Source organism: Limanda limanda, chromosome 14, assembly GCF_963576545.1.
Source record: "Limanda limanda chromosome 14, fLimLim1.1, whole genome shotgun sequence".
NCBI lineage: Eukaryota > Metazoa > Chordata > Actinopteri > Pleuronectiformes > Pleuronectidae > Limanda > Limanda limanda.
The window spans coordinates 25,960,339-25,986,606 of record NC_083649.1 but is presented as its reverse complement, the minus strand read 5'-3'; the positions used below and the strand labels follow the sequence as shown (position 1 = coordinate 25,986,606).

The 26,268-nt window shown below is 40.1% G+C and overlaps 1 protein-coding gene across 3 annotated transcripts; it reads left to right on the top strand.

Moving 5' to 3' along the window:
* The first annotated feature begins 218 nt into the window (after window positions 1-218).
* LOC133019790 (HMG box transcription factor BBX) lies at window positions 219-24,739 on the top strand. Of its 3 annotated transcripts, none has more exons than XM_061086353.1 (16): window positions 219-285; window positions 3,116-3,193; window positions 5,281-5,452; window positions 5,607-5,864; window positions 8,252-8,456; window positions 8,540-8,607; window positions 8,733-8,807; window positions 9,559-9,639; window positions 12,382-12,447; window positions 13,052-13,907; window positions 14,010-14,142; window positions 15,332-15,483; window positions 15,696-15,779; window positions 16,330-16,524; window positions 18,190-18,382; window positions 19,919-24,739. In XM_061086353.1, the coding sequence occupies exons 3-16, from the start codon at window positions 5,294-5,296 to the stop codon at window positions 19,995-19,997; spliced, it is 2,604 nt and encodes an 867-aa protein (XP_060942336.1). In that variant the 5' UTR covers window positions 219-285; window positions 3,116-3,193; window positions 5,281-5,293; the 3' UTR covers window positions 19,998-24,739. The 3 variants fall into 3 exon arrangements, with proteins under 3 accessions (XP_060942336.1, XP_060942337.1, XP_060942335.1); XM_061086354.1 differs by lacking the exon at window positions 219-285 and adding an exon at window positions 1,781-1,844 and having other exon boundaries at window positions 5,610-5,864; XM_061086352.1 differs by lacking the exon at window positions 219-285 and adding an exon at window positions 1,781-1,844.
* The last annotated feature ends 1,529 nt before the right edge of the window (window positions 24,740-26,268 follow it).

The window sequence follows — 26,268 nt, the reverse complement described above, 5'->3', positions numbered from 1 at the left end:
TGTTATTTTGTATTATTATTGAGGCCTAAGTTCACCACACGTGTCCTGGACATTATATGTGAGGACGGTACACTAATCTGAAAACACTAGAACATAACGTCGCTCCTCATTGGTGTAACCGAACTGTCCATCAGAAGGAGCATCCAGTCACACGTGGCTTTACATGGCGGGGTGGGCATGCTCGGTGTGTACAGTGTGCTTCACAAGTGTTGGTAAATTCACGGCTTGATGTTTGAGAGGAGACTTCACCTCAAAGCTGCCCGGTGACTGTGCGGCCGCCCTCAGGTAAGACCCGCTCAACCTCCGCTGCACGTCTGGAACAAGTGTGAGCAGTCATCTCGCGCACGAACACCCAGGAAGCTCCGAACAGAGGCCACTCAGCGGAGGGAGATTGGAGGCAGCTGCAGCCACTGCTTATCCGGGGCTGCCTGGGGCTTTCGGTGACCTTTGTCAGTCGGACCGAGCAGAGACATGAAGTCCACTCAGGGATGGTGTCCGCGAGCACAGGCCAGTGTGAGTCCGAGCACTTTGCAGACCGGGGGAGGGGAGAGGAGGGATATAGCTGAGGGCAGAATTTTTCTCCCACCTCGAGGAAAACGAAAGTGATTTTTGTGACTTTCTGTGACTGAACAAGTGTGTGTTTCTGGTAGCATCAGCGCGTAGCAGTGTTCTCCGTGCGGGCGGAGGTCGATCGATGTGCCTCCTTCGCTGACACTAACATTCATCATCTCGTGAAGTGCTGCGTTTCTGTACTACCGTCAAGCCGCGCTCAGCAGCACGGGCCGTTTCCGGTCCACGTTGTGACGATAAAAGCGTTCACTTGAACTGGAGATGGGTGGCGACTGTTTCGTATTGTGTGTATGCATTTGTGAGTTCGGCCTAATGTGGCCTTCATTTTGTTATAGTGTTATACCTTGGTTGGCACACAAGCTGTACCTTATTCTTTTATTTCAGGAGATTACATTGGTATTCTTTATTTGACTCTTTTTAAATGCCTCATCACCAAATATTTTTGCCTTGTTTTGGTTTCATATGCCTCGTTAAAGCACTACAAATGGTTTTAATGTTGAAAGGTGCCCTACAATTAAATGTAAATTAGTAATTACTACACTATGTTCACTTTAAAATAACCTTTGTTTATTGGTTTGACATCTAATCATACGATCTATGTGTGAAACACAAAAACAACATGTTGTAAATACCTTAAGTTGAGGGCTGCGGAGAGAATGTACTGAGAAGTAATGGAATGTATTGACACGCGTTACGTTGTACATTGTTATACATTTATAATAATAATAGTAATAATAACCTTATGTGAAGAGCACACAAAATACAGTGGTGCACAACAAGAAATCAAATGGTTAAAACACAGAAGAAAGAACATTAATAATAGAAATAATGATTATAGTAATAAAAGACTAAAATAGCCTTGCACCCCAAATAAGTTCAGGAATACGCCTTAAGAAAAAAGTTTTTAAGCTTAGACACTTACTAGGCAACATTATTTGCTCAGGTTATTTATTCCAGAATCTTGGGGCCTGATGGCTGGAAGTTTTCTGTCCAGATAATAACCAATAACCATCACATCAAAGCCAAACTACAGTGGATCATAGCTGAAGAGAGATATCTACAGTCTGGAGCTGCAACCACTTTCTGTCAACAACCTGGAGCCTCGTTGCTTTATTCTTTTATTCTGGTGACGAAGGTCCGTGCTTCCGGTGTATTGGTCGGACTTGATGCGGCTGTGTCTCCGGTGCCGAACTGTTATGATGTGTCAATAAGTTAAAAGGTGGACGGCACCAATGATGAGAGGCCTCCTCCGGCACCTGAGCGGGATTCCTGAGGTACGTTGAGCCACCGAGCCGCCGCTCATCACAGACAACTTGTGATTTGATTCAAAAGCCTCCAGCTCTCACTCAGTAACTCAGAAATATTAGTATCGCCGCTGTGGACATGATGTCCGCCTGCTGCCTTCGCCTCACAGTCTCCCGTCTCTCACCGACATTTGACGGACGAGCAGTGTTTCGCAGCAGCCGGTCCTCGGGTTCGCCGCTCCGCTCCCACAGCTCCTCTCTCCTGTTTGAAAACACCGTGTAAAATAAATGTTTCTCAGTGAGGTGGTGTGACCTCCTCCTCCTGCTGCTCCTCCGGCTCTCCGCATCAAATACTCTTTAAACCTGCGACGTTCGTCCGGCAGCTGCCGCGGCGGCACCGACCATCACCGTCCTGTCGGCAGCTGTTCTACGAGCTCGCAGTGTGTGCGACCATCGCAGGTTAAGACCGTGACACGTCCAGTTGGCAAGCTGCGGAGCTAGCAAGCTAACTAGCTACTTTTATTCCTAGTAACGCTGCGAGGAAATGGAGCGAGTGCTCGTCAAAACACTGGCCACGGGTGCATGTGCCTGAGCAGAAAATCCCCAGTTTAATTAATCAGTGTGGATGTATTGTCCTCGGAGTGGGACACATTGTCAGCGGAGAGTTTGACAGCAGTGAATTATCCCCCACCACTGTACTGTACTTGGGGTTTCTCCTCCAACCCGAAGCAAGATGGACTCTCATTCGGCTTGTCTGTCTTGTCAGGGCTCGCATCGACGTTGTGCACGGAGATGAAAATGTCTGCTTAGGGGTAAGAACACGTTCGGGGGACAGACTGGTGTTTTATGGTTTGTTGTTGACAAATGTTTTTCTGTTAATGTGCGGGAGGAAGTCGCCACAGCGGCTCAAGACTTTACTGCCGACACTGTCCGATCAGGCATCAGCAGTTTTACCTGGTAACACCACGCAGCCTCTGCGGATCTGAGACCCTCCTGTGCCCGCCCGGCCCGCCACTGTGGTGTTGTTTGAAATGCATCCAGTGGTCGCAGGTCTCTGGCCTGCGTGCTGTGGCCACAAGGGCGGATCGACTGCACGATTTGAATGATCAGTGATCACATCCGACAAAATGTCCCACCGTGCTGTGCAGCCGGGAAGCTCCTGGGCTATGCCATCCACCAATGCGCTGCTAAAGTTGCTCAGCCCATTTTTGTTCCTGCAGCCTGGCTCAAGCTGTGGCAGAAGAGTTGCAGATATGTGACCATGTAACGCATGACTGAGAGCCGTGTCTTGTGTTTTATAGGTCATCGTCATTGCATGACAAAGGCAGTGGCAGATCCATCTTCATCACTCATACAGCATTTCCATAGTTTCATCTCCAGTAAGTATCCCTGGTTTACACATGACTTCCATACATACAAACACTGACATCTGGATGGTGTCCAGAGGAACCAACAGCCATGCAGTCACTCATTCACTGACTGGTACATGTCATGTGTCATGTTTGATAGACATCCAGGACATATGCAAACCTGTTGAGGGACAGAAAAACAACAAAGCCAAATAAGCAAATATCTAAGTTCATCTTTATCAATATTCAGCGGTTCTCTGATCTGTATGAGTGTAGAACATGACAGTGCCCTGCAGATGATACTTAGACAACGTGGCTGTTATAAACGCTTCATACAGGCCTCGGGTTATTACTGAAACACAAACATAAAGAGGACACCAACACGACCATTTTAACAGTGTTATGCTGAATGAAATATAATCAGTGCAACAGTCAATTACAAGGCACTTGATAGTGTAACAGGCAAAGACATACTTCCCAATACATAAAATCAATGTACTTTGGTGCCTCCATAATATTTATGAGGTCTCCAGGTTCCCTTATTCTTTATTCAACAACTTTCTCTGAAATAGTTTACCTATAAATCACATTTCATGATTAGCGAATTGACGGCTTGCAGCAGTTCCTCAGGTCTGCAGCTGGCTGACCCCAGCTGTTGTGAGTTTGTTGCTGTTGTCTTTTTGCAATGAAAACTTGCCAGGGGCAGCTCTAAGAAAGCACAGAGCCCGCCAATGATCGTGTGCAGCTCCTGTAGTGACCAGTAACACAGAAGAGGTTCATGCTCATTGGTCAACAGCAATTACAACATTTTGTGCTGGAAGACCCGCTCCTCCCTTGAGATTAAGATCCAGTGACAAATATTTTAAGAAGTGTAATCTAGTATGGTTTTTATAAATGCCAATAAATAATTGCATAATCTACAGTATGTTTGTTGTAGTTGTGGGAGCACTTACTTACAGAAAAGCAAGTCTGAGTTCGCCTGATCCTTCATCGTGTACATATTATAATTTTGGTTTTGATTGGACTTTTATAAATTACATTGATCTATCAAAAAAGGATACCACACCTCATCACCAACACAGTACCAAGCTTAGATTGAATCACTTGCTTCCTCAGTGGTTTGTGATATTAGAGGGTGGTAATTCTTATGTAAAGTTTTGTTGATGTTTTGGAGATTCACCCAAACTGCAGGAGCACTGACTGGCTCAGAGTGACCACACGTTCTTCTACCAATATTTCAGAGTTATTCTTCAACACATCCACATGATGATATAGTTTAAGCGACAGAAATGAATGTGACTACCTCTGCTTCACATTGAGGAAGCACAAGTGTGTAGTAAAACACTTTTACCATCTTTTTCAAAGGTTCCACAACAGGAGGTCTCTGTAAAGCAACTGAAATGATGGCCAGTGGGAAAAATAATTTATCTTTTTCTCTTGCTCCCTTGCTGAATATTAAACTAAAGCGAATCAACATAGAAGCTGTAATTAATAGTTTTAAAGAGATCTTCATCTTCCAGTCAAGCCCATTAAAAAAAATCCTTAGTTAGTTTCAGCAACATAGGGATGAGTTCCCCATTTGGTTTTCATAATCCCGTTATTCCGGCTGGAAGCCAGTAAAGTCACTTAAACATATTCAACGCATTTAACAAAATATTGTAGATGATTGTGGCAGGACTAAAAGGACATTTAGTGTTCTCATTTAGAATTTGTTACAGATCTGTGTCTCAGCATGTTATTGTTCATGTTTTGAGAAGAAGGCCTTAAGAAGAATTCTTGTTTCTGTAATTTACTGCTTTCACATTATAGTAGCCTTTTTTGTTCATTTTGTTATATTTTAAATGTTTTCTTTACATTACAAGGTTCCTACAGTAAGTTAGATTTTAAGATAATGTGACATTAAATGTTAATTTTATATACCCTATATTGTTGCTGGTATAACAGTGACACTAATAGGTTCTTATTAAACTGTGCATATATAGGTGATAACTTGACTAGTTCCTGCATATTACCATTATTTTGGTAGCAAGTATCTCTTATTTTCTGCATCCATAAAACAACATATCTTTTTGTAGAGACAGGATCTTATGGTGTGTCGAATCCATTGTTCCTTTTAGGTGCGGTAGTACCATGAAAGGTGGAGGAAGGGGTAAGGAGCCACCTGTTATCGGGGAGGTCACTGGCAAGCGCCCCAAACGCAAATGCCTTCAGTGGCACCCACTTCTCTCCAAAAAGACTCTAGATTTCTCTGAGGAGGAGGAAGAAGATGATGAAGAGGAGCTGGAGAAGGTGAGTAGATAGATGAACTTTATTGATCCCAATTTTAAAATTATTGCAAGTACGCTCAATGGCTTGACAGGTCCATGAACTGAATAACAAATCTGTCATTTCTCACAACCAACTGAACGGCATTGCATCTAAAGATTTATGGATTTCTTATCAGCAGCCAGTGTTGTGTGGCCAGGACCAGGAGTCACAAATGGAGTGTGGAAGCACAACAGAGGATGTGGAGGAGGACTCAAATGAACAACGAGCACGGCGGCCAATGAACGCATTCCTTCTCTTCTGCAAACGCCACCGGTCTCTGGTGCGACAGCAACACCCTCGCCTGGACAACCGCGGGGCCACCAAGATCCTGGCTGATTGGTGGGCTGTGCTGGAGCCCAAAGAGAAGCAGAAATACACTGACATGGCCAAGGAGGTGAGGCTGCTCTCTGACTCTTAACTCCGTTACTAACATTAATTGTAACTTTACCTTCTAGTATCTCCAAACTAACAAGAGTCTGTTTTTTGTGAACGTCATTTTTTTTAGAAACCAGTGCATCGTAGTAAAAATTTCGTGTTTTCCTTGAAAACTCACACTTTTATTTATCAAATGAGTTACAAAACAAATAGAAAATATAGACACGACATTGACAAGGTTAGAAATAATGATTTTTATTTGAAATATTCATTTTGTTCTTCAAACTTTGCTTTCGTCAAAGAATGCTCCATTTGCAGCAATTACAGCATTGCAGACCTTTGGCATTCTAGCTGTTCATTTGTTTAGGTAATCTGTAGAAATTTCCCCCCACGCTTCCTGAAGCACCTCCCACAAGTTGGATTGGCTTGATGGGTACTTCTTGCGTACCATACAGTCAAGCTCCTCCCACAACAGCTCAATGGGGTTGAGATCTGGTGACTGCGCTGGCCACTCCATTACAGACAGCATACCAGCTGCCTGCTTCTTTCCTAAATAGTTCTTATTTGGAGGTGTGCTTTGGGTCAAATTTGGGGAAATTGGCTCCAATCAAGCGCTGTCCACAGGATATGGCATGGCGTGCAAAATGGATTGGTAGCCTTCTTTATTTGAAATCACTTTTACCTTGTACAAATCTCCCACTTTACCAGCACCAAAGCAGCCCCAGCCATTACATTACCTCCACCATGCTTGACAGATGGTGTCAGGCACTCTTCCAGCATATTTTCACCTGTTCTGCGTCTCATAAATGTTCTTCTGTGTGATCCAAACACCTCAAATTTTGATTCGTCTGTCCATAATACTTTTTTCCAATCTACCTATGTCCAATGTCTGTGTTGCCCATATCATTCTTTTCTTTTTATTGGCCAGTCTCAGATATGGCTTTTTCTTTGCCACTCTGCCTAGAAGGCCAGCATCCCTGAGTCGCCTCTTCACTGTAGACGTTGACACTGACGTTTTGCGGCTACCATTTAAAGAAGCTGCCAACCTTTGAGGCGTCTTTTCCTCAAACTAGAGACTCTAATATACTTGTCTTCTTGCAGAGTTGTGCATTGGGGCCTCCCACTTCTCTTTCTACTCTGGTTTGAGCCCGTTTGTGCTGTTCTCTGAAGGGAGTAGTACACACTGTTGTAGGAAATTTTCAGTTTCTTCGCAATTTCTCACATGGAATAGCCTTCATTTCTAAGAACAAGAATAAACTGGCGAGTTTCACATGAAAGTCCTCTTTTTCTGGCCATTTTGAGAGTATTAATTTAATTTTATCTTCATTGAAAAAAGCAGTGCTTTTCTTTGAAAAATAAAGAAATTTCTAAGTGACCCCAAACTTTTGAACGGTAGTGTATATATAATACAATATCAAAATGTAATTAAAAAATGACTAGTTACATGGAACAGGACTTTTATAACTAGTGTCAGTTAAGATACAGTATACATTTCAAACTTGTGCAAATTCAGTCTTACATCATAGCAGACCTTTTAGCTTTAATGATTACCGTTGTATTCATGTTTCCTTTATGCTCCTTGTGTAATTATGATCAAGAAAAATGTTTGGTCTGCTCAGGTTTGCATGATTTTTAAAGAAGATCGGAAGTCGATCTGAAGTGATGAACTATATTGCGCCAAAAATGTATTTAATGGGATCAAAAAGTTTGTATCAATAAGGTGAACACTGCTTATCCCACAATGCATCACAGTTTATAGATGAAAAATATACAGTCATGCACACATGTCAGTGATTATGATGAAAACAAACATGATTCAGTGTCTGAGCTCCTTGTGTAATAGAAACAGTTTTGTGTCTGTTAAATCGAGAATTATGTAACTGACAGTTGGTTATTGGTTTAAGTTTTTCAGGCCACTATCAAATCTGATCAAACTACACCCTCACAGATCTGATGATGTAGATCAGTTGAAATTTAGAGTACAAGTTTCAGATCCAATGCAAGTTAAAACCGGGTCACAGTACAATGAAAGGAATAGAAGAAACAGGTCAGCTGAGCAGTGCATTATTTACATCAAAATAAAAGTAAGGTAAAAAGAACTTTAATATAAAAAAAGTCAAATACAATACTAAAAAGCGATAAACAAACAGGGGTGCAGTGTAACAACAAAGGATGCAAATGTAGGGACAACTCAAATCGGATGGAATTTGAAAAGTGCAAACAGGCAGGTAAACAGATATGCTGAGGCATGAATTGACTTTTGAACAAACTCTTTATTAACATTACTTCATGTTTTTTTTTTTTGCTAAACTATGATGGTTCTCGTTAAGTCATTTGTATTGAATAGGCAAACAGAGAAATGCACGTATTGTTATTAAACTAAATCAATTCTGGATGTTCTTTCAGTACAAGGAGGCTTTCATGAAGGCAAACCCGGGCTACAAGTGGTGTCCCACCACCAGCAAGCCAGTTAAGAGTCCCTCCTGTCCACCAGTCAGCAATCCTCGCAAAAAGGTTTGGTCCTTTTCTTCCAACTCATCCAAGGACTCCACCACTGCCAAAAAAGTGCCCAAAGCTGACAGCATGCCACAGTTAAACTTTGCCATGGCAGGTGTGTATAGTTACAGTTTATAGGTTCAATGTAAAGTTAGAAATGTGAAATGTTTTTTTTTACTAGTGTCATTTCACCGTCAGATCCTACTAAGATGGGAGGCCTTAGCATGCTGCTTTTAGCTGGGGAACATGCCCTCACAAACAGGGAGGTATGTCACTGTAGCAAGCCATCTAATGCACCCATGTGTGTTAGTTTTATCTGTATCACAGACAAATTTGTGTCTTTAAAATGTCTGTTTTTTGTACTTAATCCCAGTGTTCTTTACCTCTTTAGAACCCTTCCAGCACCAAACCTAGTTTACCCGACACAGCCAGTGAAGAGATCTGCTTTCCAGGGGAACAGGAAGAGGTTTGTTCTGAGCTATATTTCTCTTCCTCCTATATTCACTGATGGGGTCTGACTAAACTCTTATGTGTGCAAAGTTAAAAATGTCTTTTGGAACTCTTGTATGTATATCAACAATAGGAAACAACAATGTATTCAATAAGTATATTTACTCAAGCAGGACTTGTACATGTTTCCATATCACGTTTATATATCGACTCAGATATTTCTGAAGCCAAAATCATTATTACTTCACTTGATTTTATTTGCTTTATTCACTGTTAGACTACACATTTGTGCACCAATTTTATGAGTGAATTATTTCATTATGATTATTTCCATATCATAAGAATATATTATTTTGAAAAGGGTCATCCTGCACAAGTACTTTTACTAATGGTGTTTTTGGTGATTTCAAAATGTAGGTTTGACACAACAAAATGTACACAAAAGTGTACTTTTTTTTTCAAAATTCACAAATCACAATTTGTGTCATAGGACTTCACAGGGGCTACATCCTCTGCAAGAATAAGGGGAAAACTACCCCAAAGTCATTTTTTATACATATTGTGTATGTAACACATCTAAGTTGTTTATCTAATTTGAAATCATTATCCTTTATCAACTGCCAACATAATCACAATCCATGATCCACCATCTCATCACATCATTGATGATTTGAACTGTGACTGGCTGAACCGACTTAGCACAGAAGTGTTATTCAAAGCTTAAAGCAGCACTGACTTGTTTCTTCTTGCCTTGTTTTGATTCACAGATGTTGTCTGGAACAATACCGAAAAGAGGGCTTGATGTTACTGAAAGCAAGGTTAAGACTGCCTTTTCCCCACCGGCAGAGGTACGACCTTCATTTCTTGAAAGATGTCTCATTTAACATTACTGACCTCCCTACGCATCTGTAGATGACTGTGCTTGGGCAATATTTCTAGTTAATTTTGGTCATCACAGTATTGTTTTTATGCTTAGATAACTTGGAGATGTGGACAAGCGGGTCATGCTGTGCATCTGTCAGAGGTGCAGCATGTTGGCTAAGCTCAAGGTCCATTTAAAGCATTTTCTCAATTGTTTGCATCTGTGTTCCTATATTGATGAATGCCATGTCTTCCTTGAAGTCATTGCCAAGTTGAAAGCAGGATCCAGTTTTTCCCAATTGGCATAGGTAAATGCCCCACCAATGCCCATGAAAGAGCATGGAACTGCAGTGCTGTGTGCATGCCATACAGTCTATAGTGCACACACAAAAATCTCAGAAGAGCATTTAAGAAGCCAAGAATGATTGAATGAAAATCTAAAGACGGGGCCGTACCAGACTCAAACTGAAAAAAAAAAAAAAAAAGTTATATTTTGTAGTGTCAGCAGTGAACATAAAATACCACAAAATGGAATGCAGTTACAAGTTCAGGGAAAGCTGTATCGCTAGAAAGTTGCATTATTACAGTGAAAAAACTGAAAAAACACGGAAGAGATGAGGAGTGGAGAAAAGAGAGGTGGACAGAGTTATCCGAGCTGGAGAAGCTCATCATTGGAAACACAGCACTGCAGGTGAGCCCCCAGCTGAGAGTCTGTGGATACTCAACCTGAGCCTGACGGGATCCATCAGGACCGGACATGTTGGGCCAGTTTCAGACCAAATGTTTTCAATCATATTTGGGTTCAGGTCCTACTCGATGTGCAGGGAGCTCTGCCTCCACAGACCTGGTTGCAGTGCACAGCGGGATGTGCGGTTGCATCTCCTGAGCCACCTCTCGTTTCAGAACAGATATAAGCTCAGTTTTCAGAATTAACAGGCCACATCTGGATAGAACATTTGAACTAAAGCTGTAGCAGTAAAACTATGGAACATGTCACACATTTAATATGTTAACACAAGTCAGTAAAACCTAAAGATGGGTGAATATTTCTGTGACTAACGCTCTGATTCTTTTTCAGTATACACCTAATATTAACATTTCTATGCATTTAAAACAATTATAACTCGATGCAATATTTAAATCTTATTATAAAACAGTAGTAAAAAACTCAATAACTGAATTAGTTTACAGAAGCATTTCAGTTGTCAAGTGTGCATAAGAGTGCTCTTCAGTGTGCGTAGATTCTGTTCTTATATAAGAATAAATCCCAGATAAGAAAACATTTGTGAATGTCTGAATCTTTTTAAAAACTTTGTAAGTAGGGTTTGAGAAGAAATTTCTTCTCAAGAACAGTTGGTGAATGAGGCCCAATGTTTCATGGAATGCACAGTGACGACTGGGTAGCATTATCCATTTTACAGATTAAACAAAGCTTTGATGCAAATCATTTGAATCAAGGATTTTAGTTTTCAAGTTATTCAAGTTATTCAAATTATTCAATTAATCGTTGCAGCCCTACATAATTGTGTTAAAACTGACCAGAATGGCAACATTCTGTGCACCTTAAGTACCCAGATGGATCACTTACAATCGTGTGGTCTAAAATGGGCGCCATGTCTCACCCTCAATGGACGCCATCTTTGCTTTGGAACAGAGGGTTAAGGACAAAATATATTTTCAGACTTAAATAACAGCAGAGGTAGGAGGACTTGTCATTGGTGCTAATGGTGATGTCATTTCCATGTCACATTGCATAGAAGGCAGTCACAAAATATAATAAACTATAAATGTTTAGGTCAGGTGCAGTAAAACAGGCAGCGATTGTCATCTTTAGTGAGCGCGCCATGTTTGATATTAACACATTGTACTACATGTAAATCTGTGAGCAGAGACAATGTCCAACCCCAGAAAACCACAGCGTGATGTCAACTAGCCAGTCAGTATCAACGAAAAAACTGAAACTGGGATTTAGGCTATGGGACATGGTATGTTATAATAGGTGGGTTATCCAGCTCTCTTTGGACTTAACTCAGGTTTTCCAGTTTGATCAAGCTTTTAATTTGGGTGAGATCACCTGGGTAACATATGCCTCTTGGCTAACCTGCTCGAGTGCAGATTAACTTCAGGGAAGCAGATCCAAACCTGCCTGACACAGAGTTACAAGTAATACAGAGCAGTAGGTATTTTGACACATCAGTTGAATGCTTTTACTGTCCCACAATTTCCATGTGCCCTCTGTGTTTTGAAAATAGAGCATTTAACAAAAAGGTTTATGTATGCGGACAGAATTATTTCACTCTAACTCCATAACTGCAGCTCAAAATAACATCAAATTACTTAATGGAAAAAAAAGTACTTCTCCTCTCTGCTTTGTCAGCAGTTACAGTCTGACATTACTTTTGTTCATCAGAAAAAGGATTCCTCACTCTGTATCGCCTGAATTTCATTTCTGATAATTTCTGATAATTGTTGTAGCTGTCAAATGAGCTCACTCAAAGCTTGATTGGTAAACACTGAGTAATAAACAGTTCCAGTTGGTACCTAGCCTCACAACAGCCGTTATCTAGGGTCACTGATATTCGATTCAGTGAGGCCAGAGAACCTAAAGAGGGAAACTTTAAAGATGAATGTGTTTCATGGCACAGGCCCCACATGTAATCTTTTCTACTATAAAAATGAAAAAGGTGATATTTCTAGTAGTAAGTCAATATGTTACTGTATGTTCACAGTCATCTCCGTCTGCGTCACCTGAAGGAAAACCATGCAAACAGTCAGCTCTCTTCCAGCTTGCTGAGGTAAGACATTGGACAGTTTGCACACAGACACAGTGCATGTTAAAGCTACAGTATTATTCTGGGACTCCACAAGAAGCTTTCCACTATTAACTGTTTCTTTTTTATCTCTGACTTTTCATATTGTGACCATTGTAATTGTAATTTGAGTTCTACTAGAATTTATACTCGCTATCATGTTCAAATTACACATTATTTAACTGAGTCTGTTCACTGCTGCAGTGCCTCTATTCACTGAATACAGATAAAGTGTTATAAATGGCAGAATGAAGAGTGTAGTGCAGTTAATTGCTCTACAATAAATCTGATCCTATGTCAAATGATGGATATTAATGCCATCAGCAGATTCACATTTTGGTTACACTTTATACATATCTGCTAAGAAAAGATCAGTCAATCTGAATTTTGTCACCAACAGTAAAAAGCATTTCGTAAGCCATTGTAAGATTAGAAACATTTAAAAAAAATGTATACAGTGCAATTTGTAGAAATTTGTAATTAGTTATACAAACAAACTATATATATTACATATAAAAAAAGAGAGTTAGTATCAAAGAGTACAGTAAATTTTGCCAATCGACTGAGTGTGTGTTTTGTGTTTTGAAAGATGTGCTTAGCGTCGGAAGCTGGAAAGATGGACACAGTGGTGTCTCAGCCAGAGGACAGCTCCTCTGCTGCCTCTATCCAGCAAACTAGAGTCAAACCAGAGATCAAGGAAGAGAAAGCAGACACAAATGACTGTCCTCCCTCCTCTCACACATCAGCCCTCTTACCTTCATCTTCTGTAACGTCTACCTCCACTGATGCCATTCCCCAACAACTTAGCAGCCAAAATGCATGTGTCAAAAAGAAGAGCAAGAAAAAAGAGGTAACCAAGTCACATGATAACAATGAGATCCATTGCACAGCAAAGAAGATCTTCAAAAAGTCTTACCATGCAGAATCAGATGCTGATAGTGTTTTCAGTACGATTGAAGCCGTGGCCAAAGGGGCGTGGAAAGACACAGAGGAGAAGGCCAAGAAAAAGATACAGAGCGGTCCTGGTGGTGCTAGCTCTGGTTTTCCCAAAAAGAAGAGCAAGCCCAAAGTCAAGAACTCTATGACAGAAAAGGAGGAGGAGATGGATACAGACAGTGCGCAGTGTGCACGGTACAGTTCCTCTGAACAGGAGATACAGGAAGAGATGACTCACATGAGCCCCAAGACAGAAGCAGAGGAAGCAAGTATTGGAAGCACAGACCTTCAGGACAGCATGACAGAACTCCATCACTCCCCATGCAACCTTTCACCTGCTAAGCTCAAAGACGAGGACAAGGGGATGGAGAGGCAGGGTGAAATTACCTTTGAGTCCAACCTGGAGCACCGCGGCTCAAGGAAATCAGAACGGAGCTGTAAAGGAGCCTTATATAAAACCCTGGTTTCTGAGGGAATGCTTACTTCACTAAGAGCCAACATTGACCGAGGTACCCATTTTAATTCCAGGGCAAACCAATTTATAAATGAAGGAGGCATAATCCAGTCTGTGTATGACATCTGGCTAATATTGTGTATGTGTTCGCGCGTAGGTAAAAGAGGAGCTTTCCGTGGTTCTGATCCCGATGCAAACTGGTGTGATGACAGCTGGACTGTTCCCCAGGTGGTACCTAATAATTCCAAGAAGCTGAAAAAGTCCAAGCCCAAAGATGAATCTTCACAGGGGTGAGTCAGGTCTCCTAAATTAACTACTGTACCTTGAAGGATTCTGTGAAGCATTTTGCTGACATAATTCTGGAAGGGTATTGCTGCCGCGGCAGAAAACGTGAGATGGATAAGAATCAAGATATAACATAAAACTTATCATGTTGATTACTCTTTGTCAAAACATAAAACTTTCACGTTAAAACTACACATTTTACATTAAAACCAAAAATATTCATGTTGTAACTTTCATTGCCTCAATGTTTTATATTTTAACGATAAGCAGTCAGATTTAATTATTGTTATCAGGATGGTTGTGCATCCTCTTTCGGGCTTCATTATTCTGCATACAGCAGGGTATTATTTTCACAACCTCTTTGTCTGTGCGTATCTCAACAATTCATGTACGTTTTTTCACAAAATTTGTGTGAAAATACAAGTGAATATTACTAGGTGGTATTTTTGTGCCTCTGTCCTGGTCTCTGCTGTGACCTCCTCCAACACAAAAAGCAGGAAAAGGCGGTTTCAACTCTTGATTTAATTTGCAGCAATAACTTTAAGATGTTCACCTGCATACACAAATTCTTTATCTACATTATCAGCCTTCTCTCAGGGGTTGGTGATGGCTGAGAGGGGATTACAGAATTATTATCAGCAGGATGATTGCCGACTGACAGCACACCTTGTAACATTAAAAGTTTACAGTTTTTTGTTCTTTTCTTTTTCCAGTATGGCATAAGATACACTTCTATAGATATTATAATTCCCCATCGTTTTGTCCAATATGTATTAAATATGTTATACAATATCTGAAATATCGACAGTGTATACAGTTTGCACATCAATTTAACTTTATCAGAACACCCAGGTTAACAAGTAATCTTTCCAGATCATTTTACGCATTCAGTTATACTCACACCCCCAATAAGCATCTGTTTTTCTCCGAGTCACTGGCCCTCAGGTAGTTTGAGTCCCTGCAGAGACATTTAGCTTTTTAAAGATGCATCACTGACTTTTTACTCATAGATCTTTTTCCTTTTTATTGAGTTTCCTCAGCTCAGCTTATTAAAAAGATATTGGTAACCTGATGGCAAAATTAAAAGGTCTACGCAAAACTTTGACTTAATTCTTAACATGATTTGGTTAAACAGGTTTGATTAGTCTATTGACTATATACTTAATGATATGAACTCTGATCTTCACTTGTCAGCCTAGGGAAACTGGAGGAGGAGTTTGAAAAGAAATTTAACAGCCTACCACAGTATAGCCCAATGACATTTGATAAGAAGGGCACTACTGTCGTAAAGAAGAAGAAGAGTGACAGCTCCACTGTCCAAGAGGAGGCCTTGAAAGTCGGAAAAGGTAAGAACAGAGTCAAAGATTACTCCAGTGAATAAACACAACGGCTGTTTTTTAATATCTCATTTCATCCATACCCCACTCTGCACCTGTTTATAAAATCATATTTTCCACACCTTAGGTGAACAGGGCCGATTCTTTCTGTTGAAAAACATAATTTGGACTTCATAACACAGCATTCCATGCTCTATTTTTCTTTGTTTTTGCTACATCAGGACCATCTCCATCTCAGAAAAAGACTTCATTCCACAAGATTGTTAGGAAGCAAAAACAGAAAAAGGAGAAACCAGTGGACAAAGGTGAACTAGAATGTCGATGTCTGTGCATTATATAGCAGGGATGTGAACATTTGAACAGATTCATGTGTCAGAACCAATTACTAATGTGACCAAGACCAACGAAATGTTACAGTTAAAGACATATTTTTAATGTGAAGAATGTCATTACTTCAAACTTCAATCTACTTTATTGTGTAAAAGAGTTTAAAGAGCCTAAACTTAGAGCAACTTGAAATAGTGAAGAAAATAGTAAGAAAGTCTTTAACATATCGCCATTATTTTGTGGAACATGGCTGAGCTACCTAAAATTCACTGAGATTTAAACAAACATCTATATGCATTTCATGCATGAGACTTACATCGTTCAATTTGTGCCGTTTCTACTATTAGCATTTATATATATACTTGGCTGCTGATGCCTATATGCTAACAATAACATTCATCTGTTGTGATTGAAGTCCTTAGTAACTCAAGTCCATGTTAAGAAGGTTCTAAAATTGGGCCATTGATTTTCATGACTACATTTGCAATGTTCAAATCATATATATTTGTATGACCTTCTCCACTGCAGTGCTACAGAGTGATTCCACCATGCCGGATTCAGCTTCAAAAGCCAAATCTTGTGCCCCCGTTGCCACAATGTGCCCAGATTTGCAGGGTGCCACTAGTATGGAGATGCTAGTTGGTAGCCAGAAGAGGAAAGCGAGGAAGACCAAGATCACACACTTGGTGCGCACAGCTGATGGCAGTGTGTCTCCAGCTGAGGGTGAGTGATATAAGATTCATTGATTGATCTACAGATCAGTTGGTGTGGAATTAGATCTTTTTTCTTTTACATTGCATTATTTTAAACCACCTAGAGACTAGGGTAGTAATTAATGTTACTGCTTTAAATTTACTCCGTTCCTACCACTCCAACATAACTTTCTCAGTCAGTTTATCACTGGGACAAAAAAGCATGACCACATTACCCTTACACTTGCCTCCTTACTCTAGCTCCCTGTTAAATATCATATTGATTTCAGGATTGTATTGCTCCTTAATAGCCTTACATTCAAATACCTTTCAGAATTATTGACCATCATCTGCAAATGTAGCAGTGCTGGTACTCCCAGGTCTCATCGTGTAATAACGGGTGAAAAAGCTTTTGCTATTAGAGCTGGCAATTTACGGAATACTTCTCCACCTTCTTTTAAAACGTATTTTTGTGAAAGCTTTCACAAATTATGGACATTGGCTCTTAATTACGCTGACTAACCCTATTTATTGCTATAATTAATGTATGTGTTTTATTTTTAATATTCCCTCTGCGCATGTTCCATTGTTTTATTCAAATTTCTTGTGTCCGGTGGTATCACTACCTTGTCAAGCACATTTTTAAGAAAAGTCTATCGATTTAAAAGCTATAAGTGCTACTTTTTCATTGTTCATAATACAAAATGTATTTCTCAAATTGAATCAATACATGTTTTAAATTCTTAAAATTTCTCATCGATTTTTTTCCATTTTTTAGCTGAATTTTACGAAGATTTATGGAAAAGCCATAAATGCACAACTAATAGCTCAGTAGTTGGAGACTGCACTTTCAGAGAGGAAGTTCTTCTGACCGATCAAAAAGGGTATTATTGTCAAAATAAAAGCCACAGATTAGTTTAACATTAAGAATGCTATGAGTTTTGTGTAGACAGTTTAAAATATGATTATAATAACCAAGTTTTAATAAACCAACCATAACCACACAGATTAAGGAAATCTGTCAATATTTGACATGGTTTTCTTAATCATTATCGTATCTTTCTTTTTTGATAGGGGCTAAAATCAAGTTTTCTGTAAGTCACTTATAATTTCCTAAAAAAAGTTAATTGATATTAGTAAACTAATGAAATTAAATAAACTATTTACTGTGAGGTACTGGTACTTTTTTTAGACACTGATGTCTTCCTGAAAAAAGGCTATGATCCCATCACAGCACAATTTTTTAAGCTGCATCACTGTATACAGTGCAAGGCAGGGGCATTCGAGTGTCTTGTTTTAAAATGACAAGCCACAAAACTGGTGATGGGCAGTGCGACTCAGTGCTGGTGTCAGGCTGACATCACTGTCAGCAGCCGGGCAGGACACACACTCACTTATGTTAGGACTTCATTACTGGGCTCGGACCTTTTACTTTCTCAAAAAAAAAATGAAGTAAGAGCTATGTATGGGAGTACAGTGTGGGGCGGCTGCTCGGCTGCGTGGGCAGGAATGTGAATGATAGATTTTCACATTTGTAGATAAGGTATAATGAAGAAAATTGAAAAGTCAATAGAAAACTATTAATAAGAAAAAGCAGGAACCAATGATCCAAAGGCACTTAAGTCAATTGTATAGGTGACAAGTGCTGATAATTCTGACATTTTCACCATTACATACATTGTTTTTTTTGCTACAGAGGACAAAACTAGGGACCTGAACCAGGAACAGGATAAGAAGCCATTACACCAACAGAATTTATGCAATGAAAAAGGGTGCTACAGTAACCCGAGAGCAGAGGAGACGGAGAGGAGCACCATACCACAAGAGCTACCTGCTTTCTTCAGCTTGGCAGCCCTCGCTGAGGTAGCAGCCATGGAAAACGTTCACAGGTGGAGACAAAGCACAAGTTATACATAATAATGATGTGTAAATTGTAACAAATGCTAGTGTGATTTTCATGAAATGTCCTTTATGTGCCTGATAACTGACTTATAATGAATGACTTTTGATAGGTCTTCGACTTTTACGACCTAATTTTGATTCTGCCCTGTATTAGACTGTCATGGCCAACTCAACTCCTCATCATGTCTAGTCTCCAAGGAACAGACCAGTGGGTTGTATGTAGACAGTTTAATGTGAAAATCACACAAATCTTTTCACCCTCACTCCGTAATAGTCCCTGTCTGTATTCCAAAAAGCTTAGTTTTCATGCAGGCTCACCACAGCTTGATCAGACCTGGGTGCATGTCCCTAACATCTTGGGGCCCAGTTGGGATCTTTCTTCCTGATCCAGAGCCATTGACTACATTGGTCTGCAGTCTGTGATGTTTCTGTTATGGTCTGGCGCTGGGCTTGTCCATGAATTTTTTTGGTGGATGTTGCAATGAAACCCCTGCAGCTAACCTCCACAGGGCAAACTATTGCTTTCCAGCCGCGTTGCTCTGTCTCAAATGCCATGCATACCGCAGCCTTTTCCTCTCAGTCGCTTCATCAACTCCATCCTCCCACGGTACTGTCAATCCTAAGAAGTAGTCAACATGCGGGATGTTGGACCAGAGTATCAGGTCTGGTCTTTATTTTGACTGGTCAACTACGTGTCAGAAATTTCACGGACCTTACTTTAGCTATGAACACCACTGTAGACATGGCAACTATTGTGTCAGTTCTGCTCTAGCCTACTAACTTGAGCTGAACTCGCCAGTAGGTGGACATGTTACAGGTTATATGTCACATGGCTACACATGACCAGAAAACATCTGAAATGCCAACAAGGCATTTCAGGAGTTTTCAATGTACACTAGTCATGTGCGTGTGAGTGCAAACAGGAAGCACATCATCTGCTCTGGAGTTGGTTGCTCAGTTGCAGAAAATACTTGAAACAAGAAACCGCAATGGTGAAAAATTGTAATAAATTGGTAAAAGCAGGCATTTCTTTACTTGGACTGACCAGTTGGAACTGTTACTGCCAGTAAGTGTTAGCAACGCTTTGAATTTAGTGCTGGTAGTTGAGTTGAGACTAATGAGACCCAATCGAGAAGCGAATGTGGGTGATCGTGTCATCCTTTCCATTTTCAGACATGACCTGCTGTTAAACTCCGTAGCCAATTCTTTGGATTTTACCTGCAGTCTGCCTTACACGCATGCACAACACAGCGGGAGGTTCTCTGCACAGACACGTTCACAACAGCATCAAATCGTCTACATTATTCAGGCGCAAGGTGGTGCAGCCGGGTGCAGCAGACAGAGGTGTAGGATAATAAATATGCAAATGTCCCTGCTGAAGCCCATGTTTTACAGTTGCCTTCATGTACCTTTCTCAACTTAACTCTGCACTCTAGCTCTGACAGAAAATACAGCAGTAGATAGAGCAAAGTGTCACTGTATATGCAAGAATTTAAAACACATTGTCCAATGTCCTGTTTCAGAGGCCAGAGAGGCTTGGCTGAGAGTCAGAAGAAAGAGCTTGCCCAGACTCCAGTCCTCATCTCCTGTGCTGATCAGTGAAACTCTGCTGCTGTTATGAGAAGCCACAACCTGGACATTGACAGTGGAGCTTTATTTCCTCAGTGGTAAGCCCACGCTGAAGGGGAGACTTGAACAGGAAGCAATGGAAGGACTCCTTCCTCCTTATGGTGAATTTGCTTGAACTCTGGTTCACGTTGGGGGAAATACACCTTCTCCTCCTCCTCCTCCCTGCTCCTTGCTATCTCAGTGTTTCCCTGAAGCCTTCCTTTGGTTTGAGGCAGGATGCCTTTCTTCACCCCCCTTAGATGCTCTGTTAGGGCCTGTGGAAGAACCAAGCTATCTCTTAGTGCATGGGTTCCCCTATAGAGATGGTTCATTTTGTTGTACACTGTTTTGTCAACTAGAGGCCATTTTTAAGGTCAATTCTTGCCGTTTAATAAAGAGCATTTTAGGTAAGAGAAGACCCAATAATGCATTGGTTTTTATAGACAAACACAGCTTGCTGTCACCTTTTTACCTCACACACACGCCTACTGAAGAGCTCCCTGCCCCTCTAGAATACCTCCCTATTTGAGTAGCTCTTATCCCATCCATGTCCTCCAGCTTCAACCCAAAATAAATTTAACCAGGGTAATAATCATGATGGATAGGCATCCATTAGCAACTACTTGCTTAGCGTTTCCCTTTGGTACACTGTTGTGGTGTACCCAAACTACAGATAAATCATGGATGAGCATTTGATATGTATGTCAAGATGATCCTACTGTAAAACAGTATGTGGTAGCTAGAAATAATCATTTTAGACTGAATGTTTAAGAATACAACTCTGTTTACCTTCGCATTTGGACTAGAGTTCACTGTGTCCCTGTCTGGCTCATGAAACAGTAAGATGGCTTTGAAACTGCTTCTTGTTATGGGGAGAAGGTGTGGAAGTAATTCAGATATAGCCTTAACCCTCCCACCTAGACCCTCTTTACAACCACAAAGCCCTCCACCAGCTTCTTGCTCCATACCATCATAGTCCCCAAGACAGTTTAACATTTTTGAATAGTGAAAATGCAGTTTTTGTCAATACTTGATCTTATTGCAGTTTGCGTAGCAATTAGAATGGTCAGTTCCTTGTGTGCAACTTGTTTCATGAAAGATTTTTGTTAGTTAGTATGTTTTTCAATTACATAAACACTGCACTAATTTGTAGCTGAAGTATGAGTTGCTCTTGGAAGGGTAATAAAATGCCTTGTCTCCACCAGACAGAGTTCTTACTTACTTAGTTAATTGAGGCCTGTCTCAATAGTGTCTTGAGTGTCCTGGCTAAAGCCAGCCCCAATCTCCCATGTAAAAGATCAGGGGTTTGCCAATGTAAATGGATTAAATCTGTGAAAGGGTTTTATACTGTATGTCTCATAAAATGAGCAATTTGGAAACAAAAAACACATTGCAGAAATAACATTTTCTGTTTTTCATATCTTGTGGAAATCAGACTGAGCTGTGCTGTAGTCCCTCTCAGTGCTAATGGAGACAAGACATTTCATAATTATTTGATAATAACCTCCCCATTTGTTTCCTATTGGCCTTTTGAGATTTAATTGCCAAGTAATGGTCTACTCAGAGGTCCCATGTAATCCATGTTTTAATTTGTACAAGTATTTATCTGTGCTCTTTCTGTTTTGGATTTATTGTTTTATGTTGGTCAGGATCATTCCAGTTCCAGTCCGCTGTCCTGGCTGTACTTTAGTTTGCAGTTGATAAGCAGTAGTAATACAGTCTGCTGCAGTGTGTTGTCTTACCAAGGGTTCATGGAACCTTGAAGAGCTGCCACAGGCGTGTGGAGGCTACCTGAGAGCTATAGTCTCCCCAGCAATACCCCTCACCTCCTTAGCAAGCTGCGTGCAGTTCCTCTGTGTAGACCGATACTTTAGTGATCACATTTTCGATTCAGTCACATTTATAACGTTTATAGGTTTGTCTTTTCTGTTCTGTTTTAAATGTGCATTTATGATGCTCTTTTTACCAGGTCCTCTTTATGAGCTTGGTTTTCCTTGAGGTCAAGTTTACTGGATTAAGACTGTTGTCAAAAAAAGATCAAGCTCATAGACAACTAATGTATCTGTGCTTACCTGCTAAGCAAATGGGTACTAACAACAATAAGCTTGTCTTTTCACCTCTGGAGGAGTGTGTTTCACTATGACTGCATCACTATTTCTTAGACACTTAATGTCAGGACCAACAAATAAGAAAGTAATGGATCTTAGAGAACTTGTGGATCTTGAAAAAAGTCTTTCTTCCTTAATCAAGGCATTGCTACGTGGTAATAGTGTTTTGCTAATGTAGGCCCTTGTGTGCAAGTTTTGTAGTAGTTGCAAAGAACTATAATTGCTCGAGATTTATCCTTAAAATCTAATAAACTAAGTGTAAATGTTTCCCAGTTAAGTTAAAGGAGACCACAGTATGCTTTACAAAAAAAACTAAAATTAAACGGAATAGCTCATTTATAAATTTTGGCTGGACCGCAACAGCACGGCAGGCTGCTATAAACTTAAACGCCAGAGTCTGTGACTGACTGAGTGATTGCATTATACTATTGCTTGTGTTCCAACTTTCCCCATTGGGATTTTTGCTCGCTTGAAATGAATTGGTGCGACAAGTTTCTATTGCACCATAAGATTTGCACTGACGGACAGCCAACTTAGCGCCTTTATTGTCTGCAACAAACCTTAGCTTTTTTCCGTAAAAGACAGTCCCCAGTATTTGTCCGCAAGCAGAAAGTCTGGCTTTTCCTTCGTTGGCTAACCTTTATGACTCTTATCCAATTGACTGCAGTTACATGGATGCAAATTAGCTTCGAACGTTCTCTGATTTTACTCAACAATTGTCTGTTACAATTTCGTTGACTGTCGTCAAAGTTATAAAATCAGGATTTTAGCACAGCAGTCACTGCTGGGTAATATGTCGTTTTAATAGGCCATGTTTCTGTCACTGATTCATAAATGTTCCATTGTTTGACACAGAAACTGAAAAAGTCATGTCAAAGAGAACAGCTTTATTGTGAACTTAGCTGTATTTAAATCTGTATATGTGAGCACATGGTAAAAGAGAGGCAAAGAAGGCTGGAACCAGCTGACACTAATCAGAATGCAAATATGACACCGTGGCATCATTGATATGAAAAAGTATTTTACATCATTTAACATTTAGTGACTACAAGCAGGATTTTGCTACTTCCTAATGAAAGTAGTTGTTTACAGCGGTTCCTACGTCCTCAATGCGCGGTCCAGCCATATACTAGGTTTTGACCTTGTCTTCTTTAAATATGTAAGAAAGTCACATAAGGATGTTAACATCCTGCAGTAAACTGTATAGTTCTTCCACTGGTGGACATCAGTGTAGGTCTTTGAGAGACAAAATTGTCTTCCCCCAAAATAGATATATATTTGCTTTTGAGTTTATTGACATTTGCCAAAGAAAAGGAACACTTATATTCAAATGGAAATATTGTCAAAAAAAGCAAAAGAAAAGACGGAAACAAAGCTAGAGTACCAGTTGCACTGCATTTTCTAGGTGTGTAATTCTTCAGGTAACAATGTCAGCACAATTCATCCTATGTATCTAATGGGCTTTCCTTGGGGTTTGAACCCAGAGGTGGAATGATGTGCAACAAAAGAGCACCACTCAATGCCTCTTTTAGTATACAGTATTTGCACCTTATGACCCAAACCAAAATGATCATGATCTTTGAAAAAATATATATAAATTTTTACCCACTCTCTAGAAATTATGCATTTAAACATTACATATGCGAGAAAATAGTCAATAACAAATCCACACATATCTACAAAACAGCCATAATACTGTCATTTCTCCACCCCCTCACCTTTTCTATCTAGAAAATGCTTCTATAAAGTTGAAATTCCTATATTAGTTACCTAAATGACTATAATACCCTTTGTGCTAGTACTGTCTTCTTGAATGTAATCATTTTGTACCTGTATTTTTCTAATTCCGTCTTGATTGTACTGTACGTATGCTATGATGGTATACTGTTCCTTAGGTGCATAGTTACAACCGTTCTCACGACAGGATAGGTGCTGTGCTGCAGACTCAGTGGAAATGTGTGAAGATTTTAAGTCCGAAGGACTTACTGTACCATGTGAGCATTAATGAGAGATTCTGAGAGATTCTTGCTGTTTGAGTGGCGGGACAAAAGCTTTCCCTGGTTTGCTACTATTTTTTTCTTTGCAGTAAAAGTGAAAGTCTGTTCAGGACAGTTTATGAAACAGGGATGCTCCTGCAATCAGACCGAACAACTGAATGCTTGAGTTTCAACTTATTTATTACTGTTCCTTTTTATAGGTTTAGTAGAATAAAGGATCAATGGAATATACAACTGAATATGCACCCATTTATACATGAACATGTATAAGATTATCTACCCTTTACTGGAATGTAGATCATGGCTTTGTTTTTGTTTTTTGTGATGAGATTATGCCAGATGTTTTGATTCTCTTTCCTCCATGTAGTTTTTACAACATTTGCTTAATCTAATTTATCTTATTGGTAAGCATCGTGACAGATATGTTTTTTGATTGTTACAGCCCACTTGTTAAATGCAGCCTTACTGGAACCCCTGCTTAGTGAGGGATCCCTCATCCTCCCACCACCCTTACCCCACCTACAACTTCTATGTCATAACACTGTTTGCTGATGCAACTATTATTCCTTTTACACTTTCTGCTGACGCAATTATAACTTCTTGAACACCTATTAAAATAACGTCTATTCCACCTGTTTGAAAAGATTTGTTGTTTATTCTGATTTTCAAAGCACATTATTGCGTTCACTGAACACCAACATGCACCTGCAGTTCAGGATTTACTCACATGGTTATAATCTAGTGAAGTGTTATTTTGAAACCTCATGGTATAACAAAGGTCCTGAAACATGTATACATGCCTCTCCATGGGCTGTTTCATCCACAGATAGAAGAAGTGTCTTTCTTCTGAAATCCTAACAGTGGTTCTGATCATGGCAGAACAAGAACATGCCCTAAGCACCATATCCATAGGCTGAGGTCTACCACACCAGACAGGACCTTAGGTGCAGTTAGTGCAAAGATGCTGCTTTCACATTCGAAGGAAGGTGTACAAGAAGACCAAGAGGTACCAGGAGCAGACGTGACTGGCACAGATGTGTAAGGTAAAGTCTTAAGTGGTCCCTGTGGTAAGAAGAGCATTTGGGGCTGTGACCCTCTAAGTGGGACAGTGGCTAAAGCAGACTCTAAACCACTCTGTCCAGAAGAATTTGCATAAAACAATATTCTTTTTACAAGAACACTACCACAATTCCTATCAGTGTACTCAATAATCCATAAAGACAAAATGAAAATGTGTCAGAAATTTATTAAATTTTTTATTAAATTTATTAAAAATCAAAAACAAAATGTCTTAATAAAGATGAATTTAACTCCTTTGCTGTGACAGTGCTTTTTGTTGACCTTTCCTTAAGATGTGTACAACTAGACTGGAGTCACCTGTGGCAAATTAAATTCATTGGACACAATTCAAGATATTCACACTGCTTGTGTGTGTGTGTGTGTGTGTGCTGTATGACATCACCTGGGTGAGGGCTCCTCCTGAGATGAAGCAATAATCAGGTGTTTCTCCAATGGGATTCTCCGTTTGTCATTAGAGGACAATGTGTAAAGTTAAAGCTGGATGAAATATTACATATTTTTGATGTAATTTTCAATTTTTAGTGCAGTAGTAAGCATACTTACTAAAGATCTGAGGGCAGCAGCTTGGAGGAGTTGGACCAAGAGAAGCAGCAGACCAACGGGCGAGGCATTATAATGTCAAGTGACCGTTTCCTACATGATTCCTTTAATTGAACTAGGCCTGGTTTGTCAGACATATTCTTTGAAGTTTAAATAGACTAATTACTATCTAAGAAACATTTAAAACGATGATGAACAGCAGGCTTGCGTAGGTAAGACCAGCATCATTTACCCCTGAACCCGCGTGGAGAAATGCGCTCCCTGGGCCGCAGGGATGAGCCAGCCCCACGCCACTACGCTGCCATGGGTGGAACCAGGACACCAGTGGACACAGGAGCTGGGTCCGAACTCATGGGTAAATTTGGCAGGCTGTCGTGTTGGCAGGACTTCAACCACCTATTCATTGCACTATATCTTATTATATGTACATTTAAAAACAAAAATTAACCATAACCATTTCAATAAAAAAAAAAATTTAAATTTAAAAAACAAACAAAACCAAAAAAAAACTGCGCGCGCACATCCTGCGCACAAACCGCC

Coding starts and splice junctions, on each gene's coding strand:
- LOC133019790 (XM_061086353.1), top strand. CDS start 5,294: ATGAAAGGTGGAGGAAGGGGTAAGGAGCCACCTGTTATCGGGGAGGTC. Junction 8,457..8,539: donor GTTAAACTTTGCCATGGCAG/GTGTGTATAGTT, acceptor TTTCACCGTCAG/ATCCTACTAAGATGGGAGGC. Junction 13,908..14,009: donor AAGAGCCAACATTGACCGAG/GTACCCATTTTA, acceptor GTTCGCGCGTAG/GTAAAAGAGGAGCTTTCCGT.